Source organism: Coturnix japonica, chromosome 20, assembly GCF_001577835.2.
Source record: "Coturnix japonica isolate 7356 chromosome 20, Coturnix japonica 2.1, whole genome shotgun sequence".
In the NCBI taxonomy this organism is placed as follows: domain Eukaryota; kingdom Metazoa; phylum Chordata; class Aves; order Galliformes; family Phasianidae; genus Coturnix; species Coturnix japonica.
The window spans coordinates 5,933,585-5,958,155 of NC_029535.1; the positions used below are offsets into that span (position 1 = coordinate 5,933,585).

Here is a 24,571-nt window from a genome sequence, read left to right on the forward strand (position 1 = left end):
AGGCGGCTCCGCCCCGTTAGATAAACCCTCCCAGTCCCGCCCGCTACCCCGGCAAGGAAGGGCGGTGTTGGGTACAATGTATATGCGTTTTATTGATTATATCCATACTGTGTCCAGGTGTGGAGACCTCAGTACAAAAAAAGACATGGAGATTTTGGAAAGGGTCCAGAGGAGGGACAGGAAGATGATCAGGGGGCTGGAGCACCTCCCCTATGAGGACAGGCTGAGGGAGTTGGGTTTGTTCAGCCTGGAGAAGGTTGCGGGGTGACCTCATTGCAGCCTTTCAGTACCTGAAGGGAACTTACTGCCAGGAGGGGAGTCAACTCTTGGAAAGGGCTGACAATAGCAGGACACGGGGAAATGGTTTGAAGTTAAAAGAGGGAAGATTTAGGTTGGATGTTAGGGGAAAGTTCTTTACTAGTGGTTAGGCCCTGGAACAGGCTGCACAGGGAGGTTGTGGATGCCCCGTCCTTGGAGGTGTTCAAGGCCAGGTTGGACGGGGCCATGGGCAACCTGATCTAGTAAAGGTGTATCTTTGGTGGTCCTGCCAGGCAGGGGGGTTGGAACTACATGATCCTTGAGGTCCCTTCCAACCCGGGTCATTCTGTGGTTCTGTGATTACAGAGGCAGCAGTGAACAGCCAAGGAATGAGCGCTGCACCCTCAGGCAGAGAGGCAGGGTTGGAGCAGCTACAGCAGGCGCTGGAGATCCTGGAAGTTGAGCAGGTTGTTGGCTGTTTCGGACCAGGCCGCGTGGGTCGCTCCGTCCATCTCCGAAGCGAGGCTGTTCGTGCTGTCCAGAGTGTGGTTCATACCCCCGATGACCTCGTGGCATTCAGGGCACGTGCTCCTCTCCATCGCCCCCCCACAGTCCCCTATCACATAGACATGCCCATTTTTGCATTTGAACCAGTGGCCACGCGGGTGGCCCATAGCGCTGACAATCTGCACTCTCTCAGCCTCAGTGATCCCCAATCCCGACAGGGGCAGGGCAGCCTTGAGAAGCTTCAGCTCAGCTTTCACTGCAGCCTCTTCCTTCTCTGTAAACCTTTTTGTCCCTTCCAAGATCTCACGGACCTTGGCAATCTTTGCTGCAACGGTCACAGTGATCTTCCCACTTACGGCTTTACACCTTGACAACAGGTCCTGTAGGTAGGTCAATCTCTGGATCTCAGCCTGCAGATCCATGAGCTCCTGCTGTGTAAAACCGAGGCGTGGCTTATCCAGCCACTCCTGGATTTCGTCTAGACGCTTTTTCAGCCCTTTTTGCTCTTTTGAATCAATTTTGCCCAGAGAACTGGTTAGGTCAGCTATACGTTCATAGAAGTTAATCAGATTCTCAATTAATGCAGTGCTCCTTATGGAAAGATCAGAGGAATTCAGCTTATCCTCCAACACGAGGTACTTAGCGAGTAGGCTCTTCCTCAGAACACTCTTACTTGCGAGCGCAGCCTCTAGTCTTTGTCTGCTTGACACAATTTTCCATGCTGGGCCTTGGATTTTCTCTTTCACCTTCTCTATCTCAGCCAGATGCTTTTTCACCATAGTGCCATATCTCAAACTCTTTCTGACCGGTGTCTGACAGGTAGGGCACACCTTCAGCTTGATGGCTTCATCATCTTCATCCATATAACGATCAAGGCCCTGAGACTCAAAGACATGGCCACAATCTTCAAGCTGTACAAATCGTGCATCCTCATCATCCTCAAAGCCAAAAAAGATCTGGGTAACCTCCTCACGGTCACAAACAAGGCACTTTTTTGGGCAGGGCTCTCCACAGAATCCAATACAAGGATGACCACAGCGCAGCAGCTTGGTACATGGTACATTGCATCGAGGCCTATTGCATGGTTCATGGCAAAGTTTGGTGCACTGATAGTGCTGGCATCGCCACTCACATGGCTCTGCGCATGGAGAACAGCGCTCTCCACATTTCTTTTTACATCTGCTGTGGACACAGCGGTTCTGACAGTCAAGCTGACAGGGAGGGCATTCTGAAGTACAAGGCTGCTGACACTTGTGGGAGCAAATTAAGAAGCGCTTGCATGGGCTCTTACATTGCTCATGAAATCTTCCTCCAAAGCAGGAATGACAGGAACCTGAGCATCCATGGCCACACTCCAGTTTGACAGTGCACTTAGCCATACATTCAATAGGTTTATGATATTTCATCTCATCAGTCATCCAACATCGAACTTTCTGGCTGTGGCCACATTGCAGAGAGACTGTAACCAGTTCAGGACACCGAGTACTACATTCCTGCCCACAGCTTTTGTTGCATGTATGCCCACAGCTTAATTTTTTCTGGCAAGGTTCTTGGCAAATAAACTTACTTTCTGGACAAGAGCATGGCATCATCTGCAGGTGGCCACATTTAGAAACCATTTTCTCTACTATTACCATGCATGGTCCACATGGCTCATAACATAACTGTGGACAGCGATGCCCCTCTGTACAAAGCACCTTTTGACAAGGCTTCAGACACTGATACTTTTTGTGCTGTAAATCGTATGGGTGGCATGCTCTTGTGCAAACATGTCCGCAGTCCAACCTAAATTCACAGGGATGACTACAGCCTCCTTCTGGGACTTTGCTGAAGTCTGCTGCTGTGGATACCAGAGTCATGGTCTCAGGGTGATTTTGACAGCAAAGCGTCAGTGAGCGGCCGATGTTACCTTTCTCCCTCAGTGTGTGAATGATCTTGCTCCAGAGAGGCACCTTGCTCAGCATTCTCATATTTCCAATACAATACAGCCCTTTCTTAGCTCTGGATAGGGCTACACATATCCGATTAGGGATCTGCAAGAACCCAATTCTCTCCTCTTTGTTACTCCGCACGAGTGACAGCAGAATAATATCATTCTCCTCTCCCTGGTACTTATCCACTACGTAAACCTTCACACCTGCAAAAGTCTTGGCTGGCATGAGCTTGCGCAAACAGAAAAGCTGTCCAGTGTAAGTAGTGAGAATGGTGATCTGAGAAGGTTGATAATCCTGACACAAGAAGTATTTGCAAAGTTCCACCACAAACTGTGCCTCATGTATGTTTTGATGGCTTTTCCCTTCCTGGATGTCCTGCTCAGGAAAGTCATGCTCCACAAAGAAAAGGTTAGATAAGACCCCCTGAAAAAAAAAAAAAAGAGAAAGAGAATCTTAGAAACAGAATTCTACTTGTCACTGCAACCTGTTTCCATGTCCCCTACTATCCACTAAAACGACTACTCTTCTGTGTGGTTAGTGCATACTGGGGCAATTTCTTTTCATATCCATAGCATATTCATCAGAAGTAACTAAGGTTATTAATGGTATTTCAGCTTATTAGGGACATTTCATTGTCTTAACATGACATCAGCCCCTGTAGATGATTTTATTCCCTATCTTTTTCTGAGTTATTTTTACAATACATTTTCTGGTTATGCAAAATCAAAAATTTGTCTCTACTAACATTTCCCAAATCACCACAGTAATATTTTACTTTCATGCTATTTTACATTCAAGTTGTGAAACAGTGCATGGAGTTAAGCACTTGCCTAAAACTGAATAGCAAAAATCCCACCCCTGTTGCTGCAGTGGAAAGAGGAAGATGGCAAGAAGGCTTTATTTTCCACCAAGAAGGTTTCAAACATTAGGGACTCCAGTAGTCACTCACCAGCTCCAGGGTTATAGAGCTGTCTGCCCACCTGTTAAAATCTTTATCTATTAACTGATATTCTTCCAGCTGCAAGGACTTTCTAAGCTGTGTACCAAACCCCTGAGACTGCTTTTATCAGGAAAGAACAATTTTGTGGACCACATGTAGATCTCTGGTTTTCAAGTTGTCCATAGCTGCATGCAGCACCCACTGCTGTACAATTTCATCCTGTGCTCACCTATGTTATTATTGTACTAGATGAGTGGACTGTGTTTGGATGGCTTTCAGTATCTCAAGCTTGTTTAAAATTCTCCAGAGTAGCTAATCCCATGGAAGAAATGGAATAAAATTTTCTGGTCTCATCAGTAGGTAATTTTTAACTAAAGCTTCTTCTACAGAATACTTGATATGGATTTCAAGATACCAAGAGATGACACGCAACTTTTTTAGATAGCTTATCCTTGGCATTACCTCATCATCATTACTAATTTTCACTTTATCAGCTTCAGCATTCTACTGGTTTGGGTGTATTTTTCTCATGTCCACTTAGACAGCTTTTAGCTAACTAGTACTATCTTTTCATCAGCAGAGATTTAAGCAGGCTGAGCTACTGCATTCCTCTGTAACCATGCCCAATTCTTTCTCTGACCGTATTCAGTCACTTGTTTCAGGGATCCGAGGCCTAGCTCTAGCATAGCATAGCAGTATAACCTTGGCACAGACTTCCGTCTGACTACATTTTAAAGAAACTTATTTTAACCAGTAACGAGGCAAAAGAAAATGCATGGACTACTAAAAACTCACTTTTACGTTCTCATATTTCAGGACTGAAGGATGGTTTTCCAAATTCTGGTAGATATGAGGACTGAGAAGCTGGGCAATTTCAGGACGCATGCGGTGCTGGAACACAAAGCAGATGTATCAGCTTTGAGGAAGGAGTACCCTGTTTCCCTGCCAATAATCTGTTTTTCTATTGTATATATCATTGCTGAATTCAGGACAAGGGTGACATTTCAGTAAGACTCAAGAAAGCAACATCTCCCATCCCACCCCCTGTTGCCACCACCGCTGCCAGCAATCACAGGTGAGTGGTACCCCAGTATCATATAACAAGGTAGTTGCAATTAAGAATGCTGGTTTCAGTGCAAATCTACAAACAACAGCATTCTAGAGAATTAAGAGCTCACACCTCATTCTAGCCAACTCTTTTAGGCTATTTCAATACAGGACTGCTGGAGGTAGAATTAACTTCTCCAAGCACCAAGAAACATTGGTTGTAGCAATTTAACAAGAAGCAGCCCAAGAAGATTTGTACTGTCAGTCTCCACAGTTCTGGAACAGTTTTAGATGCCACAATAGTCATGTTTGTTGCTCTAAGAATTGTGAGAACTGCAGTGCTGTGAGTCAAATAACTGAATAAATCAGACTAGAACATAATATACCATTTCAGTTTGGCAGCTCTTACCGCTCTTTTCAGGAATGAAGTAGCACATTCTTTTATTTTAGACTACTCTGTGAGTAGAAATATAAAACCTTAAATGTACTATAAATATTAAACTACCTAAGTACAAATGCAATAAAGGAGTGTTTTATATCTGCTTCTTACTTGGTATTTTAGGCATACAAAGGGGAAATCAACTTTCACCAGTCGTTCAAAGAGAGACACTTCCAGATTGAAGTTCTTAGCCAGGTCATAAACATTGGCACTAGGTTGCAGCTGAAAAAGAAGGGATAGGAGTGTTTTTACAGCACTAATCCTATGTATTATTAAGATATATATTTTTTCCTATTAATCTCTTTCTATTACTGGTTTCCAGTCAAAAGGCCAGAGACACAATTCTTGCAAAAGTGCTGAATAGCAAAGTTGGGTACTGTGATAACTGAAGTGGATTCAAGCACATGTCAAGTTGTGTCAGGTAAACTAAAGGATAAATCCCACAGGAACTCTACTTTGTAACCAAAGGAGACAGCACCTGTGGTATCCAGTAGTACATTTTGGCAACCCTTCACATTTGGTGTTTGGTAAAAAGGTTCTAGTTCATTTGCACAACAGTCAGAGGCACCTGCCACGGTTATTACCTGCTGGTGATCTCCAATGAGGATGAGATGCTGGCAAGCTTTACTAAGAGTTGTAATAGTGTGAGCCTCAAGCACCTCTGCTGCCTCTTCCACAATTACAATTCGTGGCTCTATTTTCTGCAAGATCTGACGGTATTTGGCAGCACCTGGACAAGGACAGAAGACAGTTCAATTACACAGAGGCAGTATGATAAAGTTTTCAGAGAAGGGTTAAACTGTGTTCCAGAAAAGTCTGGGGTTCTTTCCAAAATTCCAAAAAGCTGAGTCTTAGAATATGGATTTTAAAACAGCACCAATGCGCCAAAGATGGCCTTTACACAGAAAGTTGTTAGGGAAGGATTAGAGCCCTGTGCTTACCTTGGCCTGTTCTTGACTCTTGAAAAACAGGATACCTAATGAACACATTGGTCAACACACAAGTAAACCCCAAACTACCTCTCCAAATACTCATACTACTAGACTTATGCTACCTCTGCTCACAAAAAGGTGATGTGGAAAAAGCAGTGCAGAAATGAATAGCATTTAACTCAGGCACAAGAAATGGAGCATTAATATTAGAAGAATATTGCTCAAAGTAAATAAACAAAAGTAAATAAAAAACTGCTTGTGCAAACTTGTTTCTGTAATAGCTGTGTTTGCAAAGGGAGTCAGAAATGAAGAAGGCTGCAGATTAATGTGGAACCTGACTCAGTCTGTCAAGCAGCACAAAATAGCAATGCTTTGACAACAAGGTCCTTTAACTATTGCTGGAAGCAGTGCAGCACTGGCTTGCTCCCCAAATGCTGCACACCTGTAGTTGTCATCCCCACAACATTGGCCTCCTTAAGAATGCAGAGGTCTTCTTGCAGCCTCAGTTCTGCTAGCCTTTCAGCCGCTGTCTGGTACTGTTGTTCGTGCTGAAGAATCTTCCGTCGAATAAGCCCCTGATAGGTCTGCAGCCAGAGCCTGAAAAGAAAGAGCCATTAGTACCCACAGAAAGGAGAACAGAACAGTGATCCAGAAGTTCAAGGTAGACTCAGTTCAACTTCTTTGCCCTTTCTGAAAGACATGACTAGCATCTGTACTCAGTCCCCAGCACACACAGTGGAGATGACAACACTGCCCTGCCGATGCAGGCAGGGTAAAACCTGATATCTTACAGGAAAAAGTTTGTTCAGATAACAAGCTGAGCGTATATGGATAAAAAAACCTTGGCCTGCAAGAAAGTGTTTGAACTCAGACAGTCCCTGACACCCTTGCTTGACAAGCCCTATAAATTGTCTTTGTCACCTGTAAAGCCTCCAGCGTGAGTTCAGGTCAAGTTGCCACAGATCCTGAATAGCATTGGCCTCCAACTCAGACATTGCATTCAATTTATGGAGCTCAACTTTCATCTTATGTTTCATTTTCTTCCTCTGAGAAGAAGATATCTGGGGGGGAGAAAAAAAACCCATGCCACTCCATAATAAGCAATTACAGCACAAATATTATCTTGTTTTTCTATATTAGCTCATTCAAATTATTCCTCACACAGACAAGCAGAGCCACAATATGCTAATGTATACATTTACCTCCCACTGTGCAGACTTCTCTTGTTGTTGGACTGTTCCTTCTTCCTCATTCTCCAGCTTCATAGCCAACAGCATACTAGCTAGTTCATTAGCCGCCCTGTGCTCTTCCTCCTTCCTCCTCTGAGGCTTTGCTAAGTCCTCATCCTCAATCATTCTATCAGCTTGAATCAGGTCAGCCTCCTCTAGGATCTCCAATAGCTCTTCTTCTGCTTCACCTTCCTGCACCTCCTCAGTCTCCTCCTGCTGACCACCTGTGAGATTCACCAGTTACATGCAGGAAGTCACAGCCACTCTAGCAAAATCACAATACAGTAGACCGATTGCCATGTGAAAATTAAGATTAATCTTTCCATTGCCTTACACTGTCATGCATCTTCCAGCCTCTGTTAACTAGCAGTGTCTGTTTTCTGGCATACATGCACTGCTTGGCAGATGCCTGTGGAAAATAAAAGGTTTTGGTTTTTTGTTTGCTTTGTTTTTCTATTTACCTCGATTCTCAGCCTCTATATTCATTGCAGCACTTTGGGTGAAGGCAGTAAAACCAAGGCCCAGCCACTCCAGAATCATTGAGTGTTTTGAAGTACTGTAGTAAAACTCATCGTCATCCTAATATAAAGAAAATAAATCAGTCAGGCATGTTCCAGTTCAGGCTTAGGATGATGATAAAGCAGCACCTTGCAGCATACGGCAACTAGGAACAAGTCCCCCAAGTAACTTCCAGGGCCAGAAAGTCTAGGCAGCCTCAGATCTTCAAAAACAGCATCCCTCCTTCCCTTCAGTTTAAAGCATTCTTTTGGGCACTTGTATTTTTATTCTGACAAGGATCATTGAAAATCTCTGCAGTTTAAAGTTACAGATTTGAACTCCACTTCTCTGCCAAGTCTAGTGATTACTGGCACTTCAGCACAGCTCACTGTTCACTCTCTTACTCTTCTAGAGGCTGAATGAGGCTAAAGGAAGCATATTTGGGGAAAATGACTCATTTATAAGAAAGGCAGTAAGCATATACTCATAAAGCATGTTTAACTCATAAAGTCAAGTAAAAAAGCTTGACTCAAAGCTGTGATTCAAAGCTTGACTGACAGAAAAGGCAACTCTTACCAGAACACTCATCAGACTGTTCCAATGCTGGGGGGCAATGAATGCTTCCAAGTGGCGCTCATGCAGCACTCCATATGTTGTGCACTCTAAGTGCTTTGCTCCTTTATGGAGCTCCTCCTCAGCACGTTTCATCTCACAGGTTATCTGCTCAGAGAGAAGAGAGGCATCATCATATGTAGATGAACAAAGTTCAGAAACAGGAGGACAAGAAACTGATAACATGCATAAAGTACAATAAAAAGACTGACGTTGGTATTAAAGACGAGGTGAAAATGAAGCTGTAGAGAAAGTCAGTTTCTCCCACAGACAGATAGCCCAATACCATCATTTCCAGTGAACTCCACACGTACATTCAGATAAGCTCTGCGGAGATGCATTGGCAGGTTGTGTCGGAACTCACTCTTCTTCCTCAGCTCCTTCAAAGTGAACTTCTTCAGGACCTCACTGCTACTTCTCCCCCCAATACGCACCATCCCATGTTTTTGGAACGTGTATATTCCTGGGAATGAGAGAGAAATAGGCAAATGGTAGGAAGAGCAACCCTTGTCTGCACATCCTACACTGGACTATATTTTGTTCTTCTTCTCTCCCCTCACGCCCCCCCCCCACCCCCCCGCTTTATCCTTACGGCTGAGCCCCCCCCCCATTATGCATCAATAAGAACTAGTCACTAGAAAAAGCCACAGAGCAGGTCACCATGGCAGAAAGTAGGACAGAGCAAGAGTTATACTATAATTGCTGCCCTCACTTCCATCATACTTATCAGATACTCTTACCTTCTAAGAACTGATCCAGTGCATGGTTAGTGTAACAGACTACAAGGATGGGAGAATTCTGATCAGTTCTTTGCCACGCATCCTTATTAGTCAAGAGAGCCCGAACAATCTTCAAGCCCACATAAGTCTTCCCTGCAAAACAAGCTCAGAATCAGAAAATGAATAGCACACTCCTTACATGCAATTTCTCCCTGCCACTGCTTCCCTCGAGTCACTAAACTAGCTTAACACAGTACTTTGCTGTACATAAAATACTCACATACTAGTAGAATACAGGCAATGGTGCTTGTTGAGTTTAGGTGCCATTTAAAAACAGTTGCAATTACTCTTGAAATGCTTTATTCATGCAGAGGATCAGGGCTAAACACTTTTCATGTTCTAACGTGCTGGCAAAGTTAATAGAGCTGCTGCACAGCAACAGGTTCCATGCTATCAAATAGTTGAAACATTTTCATCTCAATACACAAGCAGTGCCAGCTGTGCCAACAGTGCATTTGGTTTCTATGGGCAACCAAATCAGCAATGTATAGGGCCAGATATGGCTACTTCAGAATATTTTAACATTCTTCCCAATAGCTTACACTAACTGTGCTACTAAAGTACCAATTAGGCATGGGACTAAAGCACTGGATGTAGCACTGCTGGCTCTCTCTGGACTTTGCTTCCTTAAATGAACTTCCCTAAACTTCACAGAGAGCTCTATAAAAAGGGAATTAAAGCAAATGCTTCTCACCAGTTCCAGGAGGTCCTTGGATAATAGCCAGCTCCTTGGTGAGTGCAAGACTTAATGCCTGCATTTGAGATTCATCTAATCCCAAGGCTTCCAATGAAGGCCACTGATAGGGATCTAGAACTCGGACATTTTGCCTTTTGAAAACATCGACAAATGTATCTTCGTCCGACAGGGTATCTTCCATCAAGGGTTCAAAGTTGTATTTAGTGTCCAATGTTATGTATGCTGGCTCCTTCACCTCTACATCACATTCCACTATGTACTTCTGGAATGGAATATCTTCTTCCTGGATTTCCTGCAGCCCTTCTAACACGTGCCGATAAGCCTCAAAGTAGGCAGTTGTCTCTACCATAAGGAAAGAGTCTGAAGGCTGAACCTCTGCTAGCAGTGCTCGACTCTGTGCATTAAAACTGAGCTGCACAATCCCCTTAGCAAGTTCTGCACTGTCTCGTTCAGAAACAGTAGCAAAAAGGCACGTTTCAAAGTGATCTCTGGACATGCAGACCAGGGATCCATATAGCAACCGTTTGGAATTCTGCCATCGCACAAATTTCAGTGGTTTTATATCAAACTGGACCTTGTAAACAACACCAGATGGGGAGCAGAGAGGGGCAATAACCCTTGTATCAAAGTAGATCCTGATGTCATCAAATCTTCTCTTTCTCAAACTCTTATCCTCAAAGCTCTGCAAAAGATCCAAGATACCTTCCCTTAAGGGCTTTACAAAGTCTTCTCTCAAAAGTCGGAAATGGGTGTCAAGATAAATGTTGGTGCTCTCATATCTTCCAGAAACAATATTGGGACGTAGAAAAGGTTTCACATCATGGTGTAACTCATCGTAGGTTGGATAAATGGTCATTGTACGATAGGTTTCTTCTTGACCTTCAGCCTGAGGCTGCATAAGAGTGTAGTTATCAGCTCTCAGTGTGCCTTCACGTCTCTTCTCCTGGAGGTGCTGCACAAGCATCTGGACTTTATTTAGGTTCTTCTCTGTTTCTTCTGTGATCTGCACACCAGTAGCTCTCAGGGCATTTATAGATGCTGGCAGGATTGTCAAGAGCAATGAGATTTTCTGCACAGAGCTAGATGGGAAGATACTGATCAGATCTTGAAGAAGCAAGATGATGTTGCCAATATGTTCAGGATATTGATGTCGTACAGCAGGGACTGCCTCTGTGACCATATCAGACACATACTGTGGCAGACAGATCTTGAGAAAGTTGGACTCCTTTACCATTCCAAGAAGCTGCTGGACACTTTGTCTGTCCATTCGGGAACTGCATGCTTTACGAAGCACCTGACAAATGAGCTGAAGGAAATTGGGTTTCATAGTTGTTTGGGAAAGAAGTTCTTTCAAACCTGAACTCGAAGCAAGTGTGATGACAACTTCAGAAGAGTCTTTCTGGAGGAGACTTTCTAGGTATTTGTAGCCAATCTTTCTAACTTGCTGAGGCTGCTCACTGAGCTGAGAGCCACCTGGGGCAGAGTTCTGGTTGAAACGAGGATTCCCTGCAAGCCACGCCCTCCTTCCCTTACTTTCAACTTCCTGTCTGTTCCTTGGCCCTCTAGCATCTCCCTGGACTTGTCCACCTTCATACCTTTTTCCCCTACCCTCATTTTCTTGCTCATTCCAGGGCCTTCTGACCCTCTCATGTCCCTGCCCATCTTGGTATCTTCTTCCCCTAACTTCATCATCTTGTTCATTCCATAGTCCTCCGGCTCTCCCTTGTGGTTGTCCACCTTCATACTGCTTTCCTTTATGCTTATTTTCTTGCACATTCTGGGATCCTCTGGCCCTCTCATGTGTTTGTTCCCCTTGATATCTCCTTCCTCTACTCTCATTTTCTTGCACATTCCAGGACCCTCTGGCTCTCTCATGTGCTTGTCCCCATTGATGCCTTCTTCCCCTTCCATCATTCTCCTGCTCATTCCAGCGTCCCGTTGCTCCACGGGTGACTGGTCCATCATGGTTTATCCTTCCTTGATTAAGGAGCCTTCCAGTGCCAGAAAAACTGTCCTCTGCTTTCCCAAGTAGAGGAGTATAATTACTGGCTTGGGGGTCTTCCTTTGCCTGATGTGCTGCGTTATTAGTTTGGCCTGACACGTTATTTATTCCACTTCTGCTTCTCCATATAAGCCCAATATTTGGACGATCTAAGTGTAAAAAACAAATAAACAAACAAAACCCAACCACTTGTTAATCATGATGGACCAAATTAACCTGCCTCTCAACAGCATGCGCATTTTGGCAAAGACACTGCTGTGGAGCCTCACAGGCTCCGAGAAGGTGCTGGAGGTGAATAGGGAAATATAGGAGCACAGACTCGACAGAGAAGGGAAGGAGGGGGCCCCCCGTGCCACCCCGTTCCCCAGCAGCCCGCTGCTCCGCGGCCGGCCCTCACCTCTCGCCGCCGCTCGGGGTTGCCGGAATAGGGGCTTATGCTCAGCGCCGTCCATCTCTGCGGAGTGAGGACGCCGCTTCACTGCCCCCTGCTCCGCTTTACTGTACTGTACAGCCCAGCCCAGCCCCACCCGCACTGTCCCCGCAGAAAGTTTCGCTTTCCAGTTCCCCGTAAGCTCCGCCCGCAACCCCGAGTGCTCCCAGGGGCGGTGTCTCACGGCGGCCGCTCCACCCCATCACCGGGCAGATACGGATCCCATAATCATTTCCTGATCCTGCCGGCGCCGGACCCCTTTTCCCAAGAGGCAGCATCCCGTACCCTCTCCTTCCTTCTAAACCAGCAGCTGCAGCATGACAGACTGCCACAAGGCTGTTATCATCTGCCCATAGGAACTGGCGCATTTCCGCAACTACTGGCATGCTGACGCTGCTGTTGTAAAGTACTTTTGAAAGGATAAAGTGTACTTTCATTTTTGTTGTTTGAGATGCATTAATAAATGCTGAATGGCAAAATAAGCCTTTAAAATAATTTCATATTTTCCATGACTCCCCGGGAAGCTCACCAGTAATTTCCTTTCATCAGTGTATTCTCTCAGCTCCATCAGACATTTAATCCAACCAAGTAAAGTCAAATTGTTAGGCACAAAACCACTACTAAGTGTTTGCTGTATCATCCATTAGCGTCATTATTTCCTTGACAGCACAAAGGACTGCGGACTGCTAATAATAATTACAGCTCTCTATGGTCTTAAGCAGAGCCTCTCATTGCACTGGAAAGGAAACTGCAAGTGGTAAACAAGAGTAATAAAAAAATGGACCCAAACCTGTCTCAACTAACTGTGCTTTATAGAATTAGAAATATCTCTACATAACAGTGTTTCTATGATATTTGCATTGGGCAGAATACACAGGCTGAGGCATTCCTGCTCTGTCAGCTGGTCCTCTATTCAAGAAGTCATGTAGGAGGCCTGCATGAAAATTTAAGAAGCACATACTGTATCATTCAAACACAAAGCACCTTTAAAAATGGAGAAAACATGCTTTTTGACAGGTTCTGTTCATAATACATTAATAAACAGATTGGTTTTTTTTGGCAGCAGCTACGAAGCCAATGAAAAAGAAGACAAAAATGTTGAAATAATTCATGCCTTTGGAGTGATTTTGAAAGAAGTGCACCCACTTACAGCTTTCCCAACTGCTCAGATTAGGCTTGTGGTTAAATTATTATGACAAAACTGCAGTAATGATTATTTTTTTTTCCAGCCTTCTTTATGGCAATATAACAATCTCCAGCTTTGAAGCCATGGAACAGAACATCCAACCAACTCTGTCTTTTCTAGTTAAAAATTTACTGTTAAAGGTGATCCCAGGAAAGCAAACACTCCCTCTGTCCACCACCTCAGCTGTCTTTAAATTGCTCAGAAGCCTGCCCTTCCTATGTTTGCAGCAAGGTGGCATCTGTGCCATTAAGAAGCCATTCACTGAACTGCAACTGAACATTACTTGCTGCCCTAACAATATTCACAACTATCATAAAAATGGTACTTTTCAGGAAAGGAAGCTCCCATCCTATCAAGTTGAAGTTAAATTGCAGGACAAAATAGCTTGCATGTGGAGATAAATCCTGGGTAGATCTGCTGAAGGATAAACACAAGGCAGGACTGGGGTTCTGGAGCAGGCTGTGCGACATCCTCTATGAAAGGCTCAAAAGAAAAGCAGAGATGGCTGTGCTGTGAGGAGCCATTAGGGTCACTGAGGCTGTTGGGGCCACATGCCACCCACAAACCACAGCACTGAGCCCAGCTCGCAGCCTACACTGTGGGGCCAGCAGGTGTTTTTTGTTTTGGATGTCTGAGACCATGGAATGCTGAGGGTGCAAATGAAAATAATAAGGAATGTCCAGCCACATTCCTTAAGAACACTGTGCCTATATAAAGTAATTTGGATAAAAAAATCTTTTGCTCCCAAATGGCAGTGAGGAAAGGAAAATCTGGACGTGCCATGAAAGTTGTATATACTCATCTTTTCCTCATCACTTTGAAGTCCGAAGGGGAGGAAAATGGAAAAGAATGGAAAGGAAAACCATATCCATCCCTGCGGAATTTTGCATGGTACAATCAGCTCTGCAGCCACACACCTCCCACAGCACAGAGCCCTCCTCTCCCTCCTCATAAAGACCCTCCTCCACCACAGCAATGACATCCCTAAGGCTCCCCAGAGGCCTTTGCACATCTGAGATACAGCCTCAGACCGGGACACTGCTGTTACTGTTTTAAGTTGTGCCACTGTAGTCACTGATACAGGGTAGATGCCAGCCTCCTCTTTGCCACTGCAGATCTAGTGAGGAGATGTAAGAGCAGAGCTGTTTGTCAGGAAGGCCAGCAGCTGAATAACTGCATTGCCTGGCATTTTTGCCCGCTTCTTCCCTTCCTTCCCTTACAACATGACAAGCAGAGCACTAGAGCTGCGACAGAAACCAAACATGAAAATCAGATGGGTGATTCCTGGAATAGCTCCTCAGTATCCAAGATGTTAACTGTAAATATGTACATGAACCCACCAATAAATGAGTCCCTCATGCTTATTCATTTTTCATTTGCCTTCCATAGTAGCAACTACATCATCATGCTTTGGGGAAGGCATCTTGCAAGACTCAGTGCTGACAAAGTTTTGACTGTGGGACGGTACTTCTGTCTGTTCTCAGTGATGTGCATTTATCTTCTTGACAAATAAAGGCTCAAAATAGGCCCTATGCCCTCTTTATCACACAAACACTAAAGAGAGACAAGAGCCTTTTAGGCACTGGAATGTTTTTCTTTGTTAGTGTAAGAACACAGAACTAGAAGTTGGCAGAAAACCTAAAAACTAGGTTAAGACACACAAGCAACAGAACAAATGCTTTCTTCTGCTGCATCTGAAGAAAACTGCTCAGAGCGAGGCTACTTGTCCTATGGCCATCAGCACAATTCTAACTTGAAGGCAATTACTGTCAATCCAAACATACCCTGCACTGATTTTTAATGTAACAGCATAGAAAGATGTAAGCTATGTTCAGAGATTATACACAGCCTTCAGATTAACAAAACTGAGCTTGTTTGATATTCTGATAATTCAAGAAAAGTAGTGCTGCCATGACTCACCTCCTTTTTTCCCTTTCCTCAGAGAACTGTTTCTTTCTGACACAAATTAGGACCATGAAAAAGGAGTTCAGATGTCCCCAGGCAGAAAGCTCTAGCCACGAATACCACCTACATCACTGTGTGTTAATACTACTGAGGGGAGGAGTACCAAATGCACTTGCATTAGTTTGGTTGTGAGACAACTGTCAAGCTGGTTACATTTTATCCCTTGTCTTTCTTGTATGGATATTTCATTTGAAGTTTTTGTTTTGTTTGTTTGTTTTTCCCTCCCACTAAACAGACTCCCAGTTGCAGAAGTATCCACCAGGTTAGAAAACTCATCACTTTTCATCACAAATATCAAAGGCCAGAGATCCTTTGAGAGGGAAATAAAGAGATCAGATCATCGTGCTTTTACTTGGAAAACGTTGCGAACTTGCTTACCAGAAAACTTAGGTTTAAACACATAGGCTTAACACAACCCATTTTTTCTCACACTGCCTCTCCTAAGGATGATGGTTCATTTGGAAACAAGGTGGTCTAAGGGCAGCTCTGTCAGCTGGCATGCACAGTACCCAGGATTTATTCCCACACTGAACCTCTGGATGCTTGGTTTGGATGGAGTGAGGGAAAATGAAAGGTTTCAACAAAGTTAAAGCAGCAAGGCAGATTCTAGACTTGTTTGGCTCATTTCGACATGACTACATTTTAGGATTCAAAGGGACCCCATGAAGTGCCCTCTACAGAGGCAATCAGAACTTGCTTAAAAACACCACTGTGTGCTTTTCTATAGGGCACAGTGCTACTTTGAAAGGTTGAAAATGCTTTAATATATTCATCCTGCACTAATGCCAAAACCTGATATGAGACTTTTAAACTACATATTTTATATAAGAAATGAGTGCAATGCTTCTTTGCAGAAGGTGGGCGTATCGATTAATACAGACCGAATTTCACAGAACCATCCACATTTTCTAAAATGACCTTAGAGTTACATAAGGAAAAAGAGAAAAACAGACATTTTTTCTATTATTTTCAGGAATAGAAGAGGGTTTGGTTTGTTATTTCACTATAAAGGGAATATTTCTAGATGAAAAACTGGATGCAGGGCGTATATCACACTGTGCTATCCAGATGCACAGAAATATCTGTTTGTTGTCAGTCATTTTCAGAGTTCCTGACTCCTTTTCAGTGTTGAATCACGGTAACTCAAAAGTTTGGCTATCAGGGCAAAAGGGTATAAATGAATTCCAGTATCTTTAAAGCCTCCCTTAAACAAAGCATTCAAGTCTTATCTGTTTATTTGGCTCCTTGGGAACTTAGATTGTGATATAAATGGCTCATTTAGCCGTCCTTTGGGAATTAAGATGAGCCACTTAACTCAAAAGGCTTGGAAGAAATTACAGTAACTGACACTGAAAATGTGTCAAGATGGCAATAGTAAGCTCTCAGAAAAGTACAGATTACCCTTACTATCTTAATTCACTCCATCACATTATGATGCAGCTTTGATTAAAAACTCCATATTCTCCTACTTGTTTTGGGTGTGTCTTAATCAAAGCCAGAGGGGACAGCACACAAAATGACGGACTTTAATTGTTAAGAACCACAAACTGCCTCATTGGCCTCTGCTTTCAGAGATGGCCAAAACACATTTCCTTTGTATAAAAACAAACATAAGATGCTATTTATGTTTCTACAGAGCCAAAAAATGTGAGTGAACAAATGACTGCATCAATGGAAAACGCTCTGGTACAAAGTTTCATCCTTAAAACCTGGCAGACGGACCCGTGGGGCAGTGGGAGGCTGGACCGAAAGGGGATTTATCACACTCGGCTATTTTAACAGGAGAGACAACGCCATATAACCCAATTAGGGGCGGTGCCAGCACAGCGCTCAAAACCCACCTGGTGTTACGGGTCGAAACTCACGTGTAATCACAGCAGGGAGGACCGTTCAGCAGAAGGATCACCCCAAAGCACCTTCATCCTTTCCGACCAAGCTCCCATCCCGAACTACAACAGGCTCAACGTAGCTCATCCTGGGGGTCACTCACGACTTCGCAGCCCCCTCTACCGGGCGGGGCGGAGCCCCCCGTGAATCACATGCTTCTGGGAGAGGGCGGAGCTTCGATGCTGCTTACACCTGCGGTGTCCTCCTCCTTTGTGCAGTGCAGGTGCGGCACCTCACACCCCCTTGGCGTGACATCACGCTGCCGCTCGCTGGGCACGATGGGAGAATCCCGATGTTTTCCGACGGATGCTCTGAGCGGCGCGGCGAATTAAGGCGGCTCCGGGAGCGACACGCGGGGGCTGCGGGGCTCCGGACGGACGGACGGCTGGCTCACAGCTCTGCTCTCACCCAGCCCTGCGGGTGGCATGGCGCACACACCCCCTGAAGAGGCCGCAGCCGTCCTCTGAGCGCCTCGGTGCCGGTGGAGGGCCCCGCCGCATCCTACCGACGGCGCCGGGAAGATGCTGCCGCTGTTGGCGCTGCCCGGCTGACTCCTCGCCGCCGCGCCCCCGTCCCCATTGTCCCCCCGGCGGCCGCCGGCTCCATGAGCGCCTCCTCCTGCCCCCGCCTCTGAGCTTCCCTCCCGCCGCCTCATGGCTGCATCGGAAGAAGGGCCCGGCTGCTTTCTCCCGCGAGGCAGATCGCAGAGTGACCCCAGCATCCTCACCGAGCCCGCTGGCCCCGGGGCCGGGGAACACGCAGGTAACGGCCCCGCGCTCCGGGCAGTGCCGGGGTGGGCGGGGGGCGCGTCGCGATCCGCCTCCACTTTGCAGCCCTCTGAGAAGCGGGCAGACTCTCGCTGCAACGGGCTCCGATTCGGTGTCGGGGCTCGGCAGAGCCCTGCGCTCGCAGCTCCCATCCGGAGGCGCGGCTGGAGGTTACCGGGGCTCTGCGGGGAGCGCCGCACCTGGGCTGCCCCGAGAGCGTGGGGCGGGGGGGGGGTAGTAGGGGCTCCCAGCGCAGAAGGGAGTGGGCTGTTTGCGTGCCATCGCCATGGAGACAAGAGGCAGCGGGGTCGCAATTAAGCGCTTTCTCCCCTTAAGAAGGTAATTTTCACTTCATGGGGAGAAGTGTAATCTTCTTACCAAGTGTGGCCACAGAGGGTGGTGCCTGGGGGGGACACGGTTGAAATACCAGCAAATAAACGGAATATTCTGATTAGATCTATGTATTTTTCCCCCTTTAACACTGGCTAATGATGTTTTTAGCTTAACTCCACTTTGAGGAATGATTCTAAATGTCTGTTGGCGGTGAGTCAGTAATTGCAGATGTCAGCACCTAAGCAATGACGACCCCTTTAGAGGAAAAAGAAACAAATAACCGCATCACTTCAATGTGATGTGATCGCAAAGAAAGGCCCAACAATAAGCTGGGAGCAAAGGCAAAGAGCCAGTTTATTCTGGGTTTATGTAAGGAGACAATAATGCAAGCCCTGTAAGAGAAAAGGAGTAATGAAAATAGCACAAGACAATGAATGGACTGTTGATACTCCCTGCCCATTACACTGAATTCTAAACCCAGAAATAGGTTTGGGGTTTGAGTCAGGCAGTGTCAGCCTAAAGAGGTAGTCCAAAACTGCATTTGGGGACTAAAATCTAGTTCTGGTTTATTTCAAATTACTGAATGAATAAAACATTCCAGTCTCTTTTTGGTACACCTGCCACACTGTTCCCTTCTGGTCCAACGTGTATATTAATACATTCATATTTGTAACTATTTTAAGTTTTCTCACTTATTGGTTTTATCAAGTAATCCTAAGCACCTTGGTCTAGAATGAAATACAAATTAAATTAAGCAAAACAATAGATGATTTGTCTCTAATGCCCAACAGTTCCAATTCCTTAAGTAAAGGGAACAAAGGACTCTAACATGAACTGCTCCACTCACTCCCAAAGGGGCAATCTTGACTGAAAGGAATGTATGCTTCTACCATTTGATTTCTGAGAGCAGAAGTGACTAATGAAAGGATTATATATTCAGTCTCACTTTTAATTCCCCTATGTTGTTTTCTGCTAGGCAATTACTTGGATCTTTGTGAAATATACAACAAAGAAAGTATACAACATGTCTGACACACAGACAAAGATATTTATATTCAAGTTGGTTTTGTGTGCGGAGAAAGAACTATCAATACTAAGAAAGCATTTTTCCTCCTCTAAAACAGACTTTATCTGGTAGGACAGTGTCCCATTGCATGACAGAAGCTATAGTAACATGCAAGAAAATATGGCTTTTAAGGTATTATAATAGATATACAGTATGTGGAAAGAAATAAAAGGTGCTAAATACATATGGGTTTAGTCTTTGTGAGTAAAAATAATTAGTGGTAGAGTTGCATGTTCAATGAGCTTTTTCAGGTTTGCTATATACTGCTTAAATTTGTTTATCAAATAATATTGAACATCTGCATGTTCCCACCTGATAATAAAACAAATATTTTACTCTTATTCTGAGTAATCACGCAAAAGCCTGAAATCTAGTTTATACTGCTGTAAGAATGATGTGTGGTTTAGCATTTAATGGATTTTATCTTACAATGTTATTCTGAAATATTGTCATTCTCATTGTATGATCAGAATAATCATCTATGGACTCTTCAGTCAAAAGCCTTAAGTAAAACTAGGAGTATTAGGAGTGCTGAAAGGTACCTGAAGGGTACCAAGTTTGTGTTTACATCCCAGTCCTGCTCACAGACTTGCCTATTAGAGAAGCACAAACATGTAGGATTCTTTGTTCATTTAAAAAAAGATAAATGTGTGGCTTAAACGCATGTTTAAATTATGTGGACAAATAAGCCAGTATCAAAATGAAGGTATGGCTGAAGGATCCTTACAGAAACATCCCTACTTTTGTATGGCATTTGAACAAGGTATTTCTGCTGGAGGTTATGTCTTCTTTTGCAACGTTTTCCTGAACGCATGATGTGGTGGGATTATTCTGCACCAATTCATTTTGCTAAGTCTACTGTAGGAAAGGATATCAATGTAGATAAAGTAGTGGTATATGAAGTCTGCTTTCCTGTTGTCAACTGGTTTGCTGTTATATGCAATTTTCTGATGAACTGTTGGTTGAGATTTGATCTCAAAATTTCCCATGCGAGAAACAAATACTTAAGTTGGTTGATCTGTTTCTTTTAAGGAGTATTCCTCTTCCAGTGATACATGAAATAACTTAAGTAACTGGTTCCGGTAGCCTAAGATGTTAGAAGACATGAGAAATTCTGGACACTTGTAATCCTGACTGCTGCAGTTACTCCAAGCATCAAATAATGGAGGCTTCACAATAAAGATTATTATCTATTTGTTTTTCTTAACAAAAACTAAACAAACAAAAAAAAAAAAGGAAAAAAAAAAAGGAAGAGACTTGATGTGTTGTTTTCTTCTTGCCTCTGGGCTGAAGGACTACCTCACAGATAGAATAAGGACACAAACCACCTAAGTAATCCCTGGGGGAAGTTATAAGGCATATCATAATTACCGACATATTTATTGCTTCAAGTTCTGTGGGTTTGAGTCTTGCACATAGCATTAGGAGACTTGTTAGCAATAGGAATATCATGCTTTCCCTCCTTAGCCATCAGGACATCACACTAGCAAACTGTCTGATGACAGAAGTTGATGGCAGGGATGGTTCAAACACTTAGACACATATTAAAAGTAAAGTAGGTTTGCACCCTGGATACTTGTAGGAAACAAAGGAAAGACAAAGAGAAATGGATACAATCGGACTGCAGAGACAGACTGGTGAGAGCTTTCTAAATCTGCACCAATGACTTTTGCTGTAAAACTATTCATTCCATGCCCATAATTCAGAAAAACCTGTAATTGTGCTTAAGTAAAAACATGTACTTAAGACTCAAGAAAATTGATAGTGGGGTGAATGTCAGGACAAAAAAAGATGCTGTTGATGCCCTGCCTGTCAACTTGCTGGTGCTGTCATCGCTTTGCAGTCATCACTACAACTAAAGACTGAAGTCCCTGATTTATCAATGATGTACTTGGTTGATTTGATACTAATGCTCGAGCCAGCCTACCTATGGAAATATTCACAAGTTTCTTCTGCTGGAAAGACTTTGGACTCTCAGTTTCCTGTATCACGTAGTCTGTTCTGCTAATAGAATTTGTTTGTCCTGCATGGTATTTCTTATGAAAAAAATAAGTGTGCCAGGTCTCCTTTCCCAGCAGTACTAATTTATGACCAAAATTAAGCTAGGAAATGGTTTTGCCCCACTTTATAACTTTACCATATTTTTCCACATATATGAAGTTTTGCAATATTTTAAGTACTTTTACTCAAAGTCAGCATATATCTGATCTAATTCAGACTAAGGGCTCCCAGCTGAAGATTGCTGTTCCACATATATTTAGTTTCTCCTATGATACCAGAGGGACTCTACTGAGTAGCCACACGGTTGAGACTAGAAATGTGCAGATATTAATTCACATTCCAACTTAATATCCTATTTCCATTGAAATTCAAATATCTGCCTTGTACAGCTCCCCAAGGCATTTGTTATTTGTGGAATGTCCAATTCCTGACATAGCACCATAAAAATCACTACAATATCACCAAGCAGTGCAATGGTAGGTAGCCTTTAACAAAGGGGTTGTTGTGCTTTTGGGAAGCTCTGTTTCTTTCTCATCAGTTCTCCAGTTTCTTGCTGATCTGATCTATGTGCATCCAAGTTCCTGTCACGCAGGGAAGCACAGAACTCCCTTCTTCTGTTCTGCAGTGGAACATCTTTTCCTGCCTTAGACTTTCCTTCTTGGTGCGTGACTCATCTATGGCAGCTCTTCTCCAGCTTTCCAGGAGGGAAAGAGTAATCCCCCATTTCTGGAGAGGACAAGGGGCACAGGGTGCTTAGGCATGTCCCACATGTGGGACTTAATGCACAAACCAGCAATTTTGGTGCTGCACATGTGTGGATTCACAACAATAGTACGATATCATTGCGTTGCAGATCAGTGAACAAGATGAATGCTTCATACAGACTACCTCATACTGGCTGTCTGGATATTTTACTTACTGAAACCGTAAATACTTTATTTTTGGGGGATTTGAGACAGAGATAGGGATATAATGCTTTAACACTAACTTTTGCAGCAGTGGAATGAAACCTATTAATATGCTGTTCACATTGAGAGTTCTTTGTAGAATTTTCCAAGATCTGACCATTCCTACTGCTAGGAGTATTTAGACATATATTAGACATCTGTAAATGAAATATAGACCTCTAATGGGGGGGAGGAAAGCATTTTCCAGTTTCGTTTCTCCTAAATCTCCTATGGTTGGCAGGTAGTTTGAATGTTGCTAAAAAGATATTTAAACCCTTTTGTCCAAGAAGTAGAAGTACTCATTACACACCATAACATAGACTGAATTTATGATTCAGGTCAACATATGGAAAATACTTGCTAGCATTTTTATTACAAGTTCTATCCCCCCCATCTATAGAGGCTCTGGAATCCTTGAAAAATAACAGTCCTGTTTTCCTCCCATCATTACAATCACTTACATCTGGTGATTGATTGGACCAGATCTCACTTTGAAAGGTACAAGCTTAAGAGATTGTTGCACAGCTCAAATGTGCACTCTTCTCCCACACTGCAGACCCTGCTGTGCTTTGCTGCTCCAGATGTCTGCTCTGTCTCCTGTTCTCAGTGCTGCTAGCAAATTCCTTGGCACACATGAATGATTAGATCTTAACTCGAGTATCAGAATTAGAGAACTATTCCTATTGCATATCCTTGGGAAGTTTTTTCACTAGTTACCCGACTAGCAGGTTCTAATATCCTTTGTTTCTCTTGTTGAATCAGAATTCAGTTTGTTAGTTCTAGCATGTTTTAAATATTCTGTCTTCTCTAGTTCCTGGGAATCCTCTGCCACGTACCTGTAGGAACCAACTTAAATGCATACAAGTTCTTTCGTTCCAGTTATGTTTAGTTGCAGCAACTGTACTCCAGCATTACAAATAGAAGGGATGATGTACAATACACAAAAAAAACCAAAGATTGTTTTTCTTTTCCTTATTGCTATTTTACAATGGTATTAAATAATGCATCTGCATCTAACTGAAGAAATTCTTAGGCCCCAAAGATACAACCATCAAAGCAAGCTGCCCAACTGAAAAAGAGCTTCTTCGGAGTTGCAGTATCTCACACAACACACACAGAAGTATTACAGGTCTCTTCTATACTCAATACAAAGGGCATTTCTGTTTCTCTCCTTAACTCTTCAGATGTTTTTATGTATCATAAAAGAGCTATCACAGACAACAAAAAAAGATTCAGGCTCAGATTCTCCAAGCACAGATTTCTAGACTGAGTAATACCTACAGGTCATAACTGACATAATGCACTATTGTGCCAGTTGCTGTGCAGCATATAAAGAGAAACTGTTCTGACTTTAACGAGCTTTTTCTAATTTGGGAAAGACATAAAGCAGCAGAATAAAACAAGAGGTTCTCATTTTTTCATTTGGTGAATCGAGATTAATTTCCTCCTCTGAGTTTTTATAGCAAGCTGGTGACACCACTGGAAGTTGACTCTGGATTTTGTAAGGCCCAGTTCTTATTGTAATATTGATTTCTTTAAAATTAATGTGTTGGCAGTTTCTTGTTCTCTAGCTTCCAGTGTTATAATAACAGAAAACGGCTTATGCACAGGATACAGGCAAGTCTAGTCCCTGACTCTGAGATTTAGCATAAGAATGTCTATTTGTTAAAAGCCTTTGCTAATTGAGTCTTTATGCAGAATGCTGTTTCATTTAATAGGAGAACAAATGGAAATCATGGGCTTTTTAATGAAAGATGGAAAGGGATTTTTAATATATTTTTAAATGCTTTTCCTTCCCCTCTGCAATTAATCTACCTCCTAAAACCCTTTTTTGATAGGAAGCAGGGGTTGCTGGGAACTTGACAGAGAACTGAAGTCATAAAATATCTGCTTGTCCACTATTCCCTTCCTCCCGCCCCTTCACAGCATTTTAAAACCACATTTGTGGCTTTGCATTTTAAAATTTAATAGCTAGAATTAATTACTCTAGCTTTTCTGGGCAGGTTAGATCTGTAAATACCAAAGACCAAGTAAAGCTAAATATGATACTTTTGCTTTGCTTCCAAACGTAGATAGAATTCATATGCTGATACAATGGATTCTTTGTGCCTTCAA

The 24,571-nt window shown here is 43.4% G+C and overlaps 2 protein-coding genes across 3 annotated transcripts in view; one reads left to right on the top strand and one right to left on the bottom strand.

Moving 5' to 3' along the window:
- Positions 1-67: 67 nt before the first annotated feature.
- ZNFX1 (zinc finger NFX1-type containing 1) lies at positions 68-12,447 on the bottom strand. The gene is made up of 13 exons (XM_015881479.2): positions 12,272-12,447; positions 9,870-12,023; positions 9,137-9,268; positions 8,711-8,859; positions 8,361-8,504; positions 7,748-7,865; positions 7,260-7,510; positions 6,979-7,118; positions 6,500-6,654; positions 5,710-5,855; positions 5,237-5,347; positions 4,435-4,530; positions 68-3,122 (listed from the first exon to the last, which is right to left on the bottom strand). Exons 1-13 carry the CDS (start codon positions 12,324-12,326, stop codon positions 690-692), a joined length of 6,084 nt encoding a protein of 2,027 aa, XP_015736965.1. The 5' UTR covers positions 12,327-12,447; the 3' UTR covers positions 68-689.
- Positions 12,448-17,307: 4,860 nt separating this feature from the next.
- PHACTR3 (phosphatase and actin regulator 3) overlaps positions 17,308-24,571 on the top strand; it is an 87,354-nt gene continuing 80,090 nt past the window's right edge. Inside the window, exon 1 of one of the 2 annotated variants that reach the window (XM_015881481.2) lies at positions 17,308-18,104. In XM_015881481.2, the coding sequence (XP_015736967.1) occupies positions 17,996-18,104 (109 nt within the window). In that variant the 5' untranslated portion in view covers positions 17,308-17,995. The remainder of the gene's footprint in view (positions 18,105-24,571) is intronic. The other variant, XM_015881482.2, reaches the window with a different exon arrangement.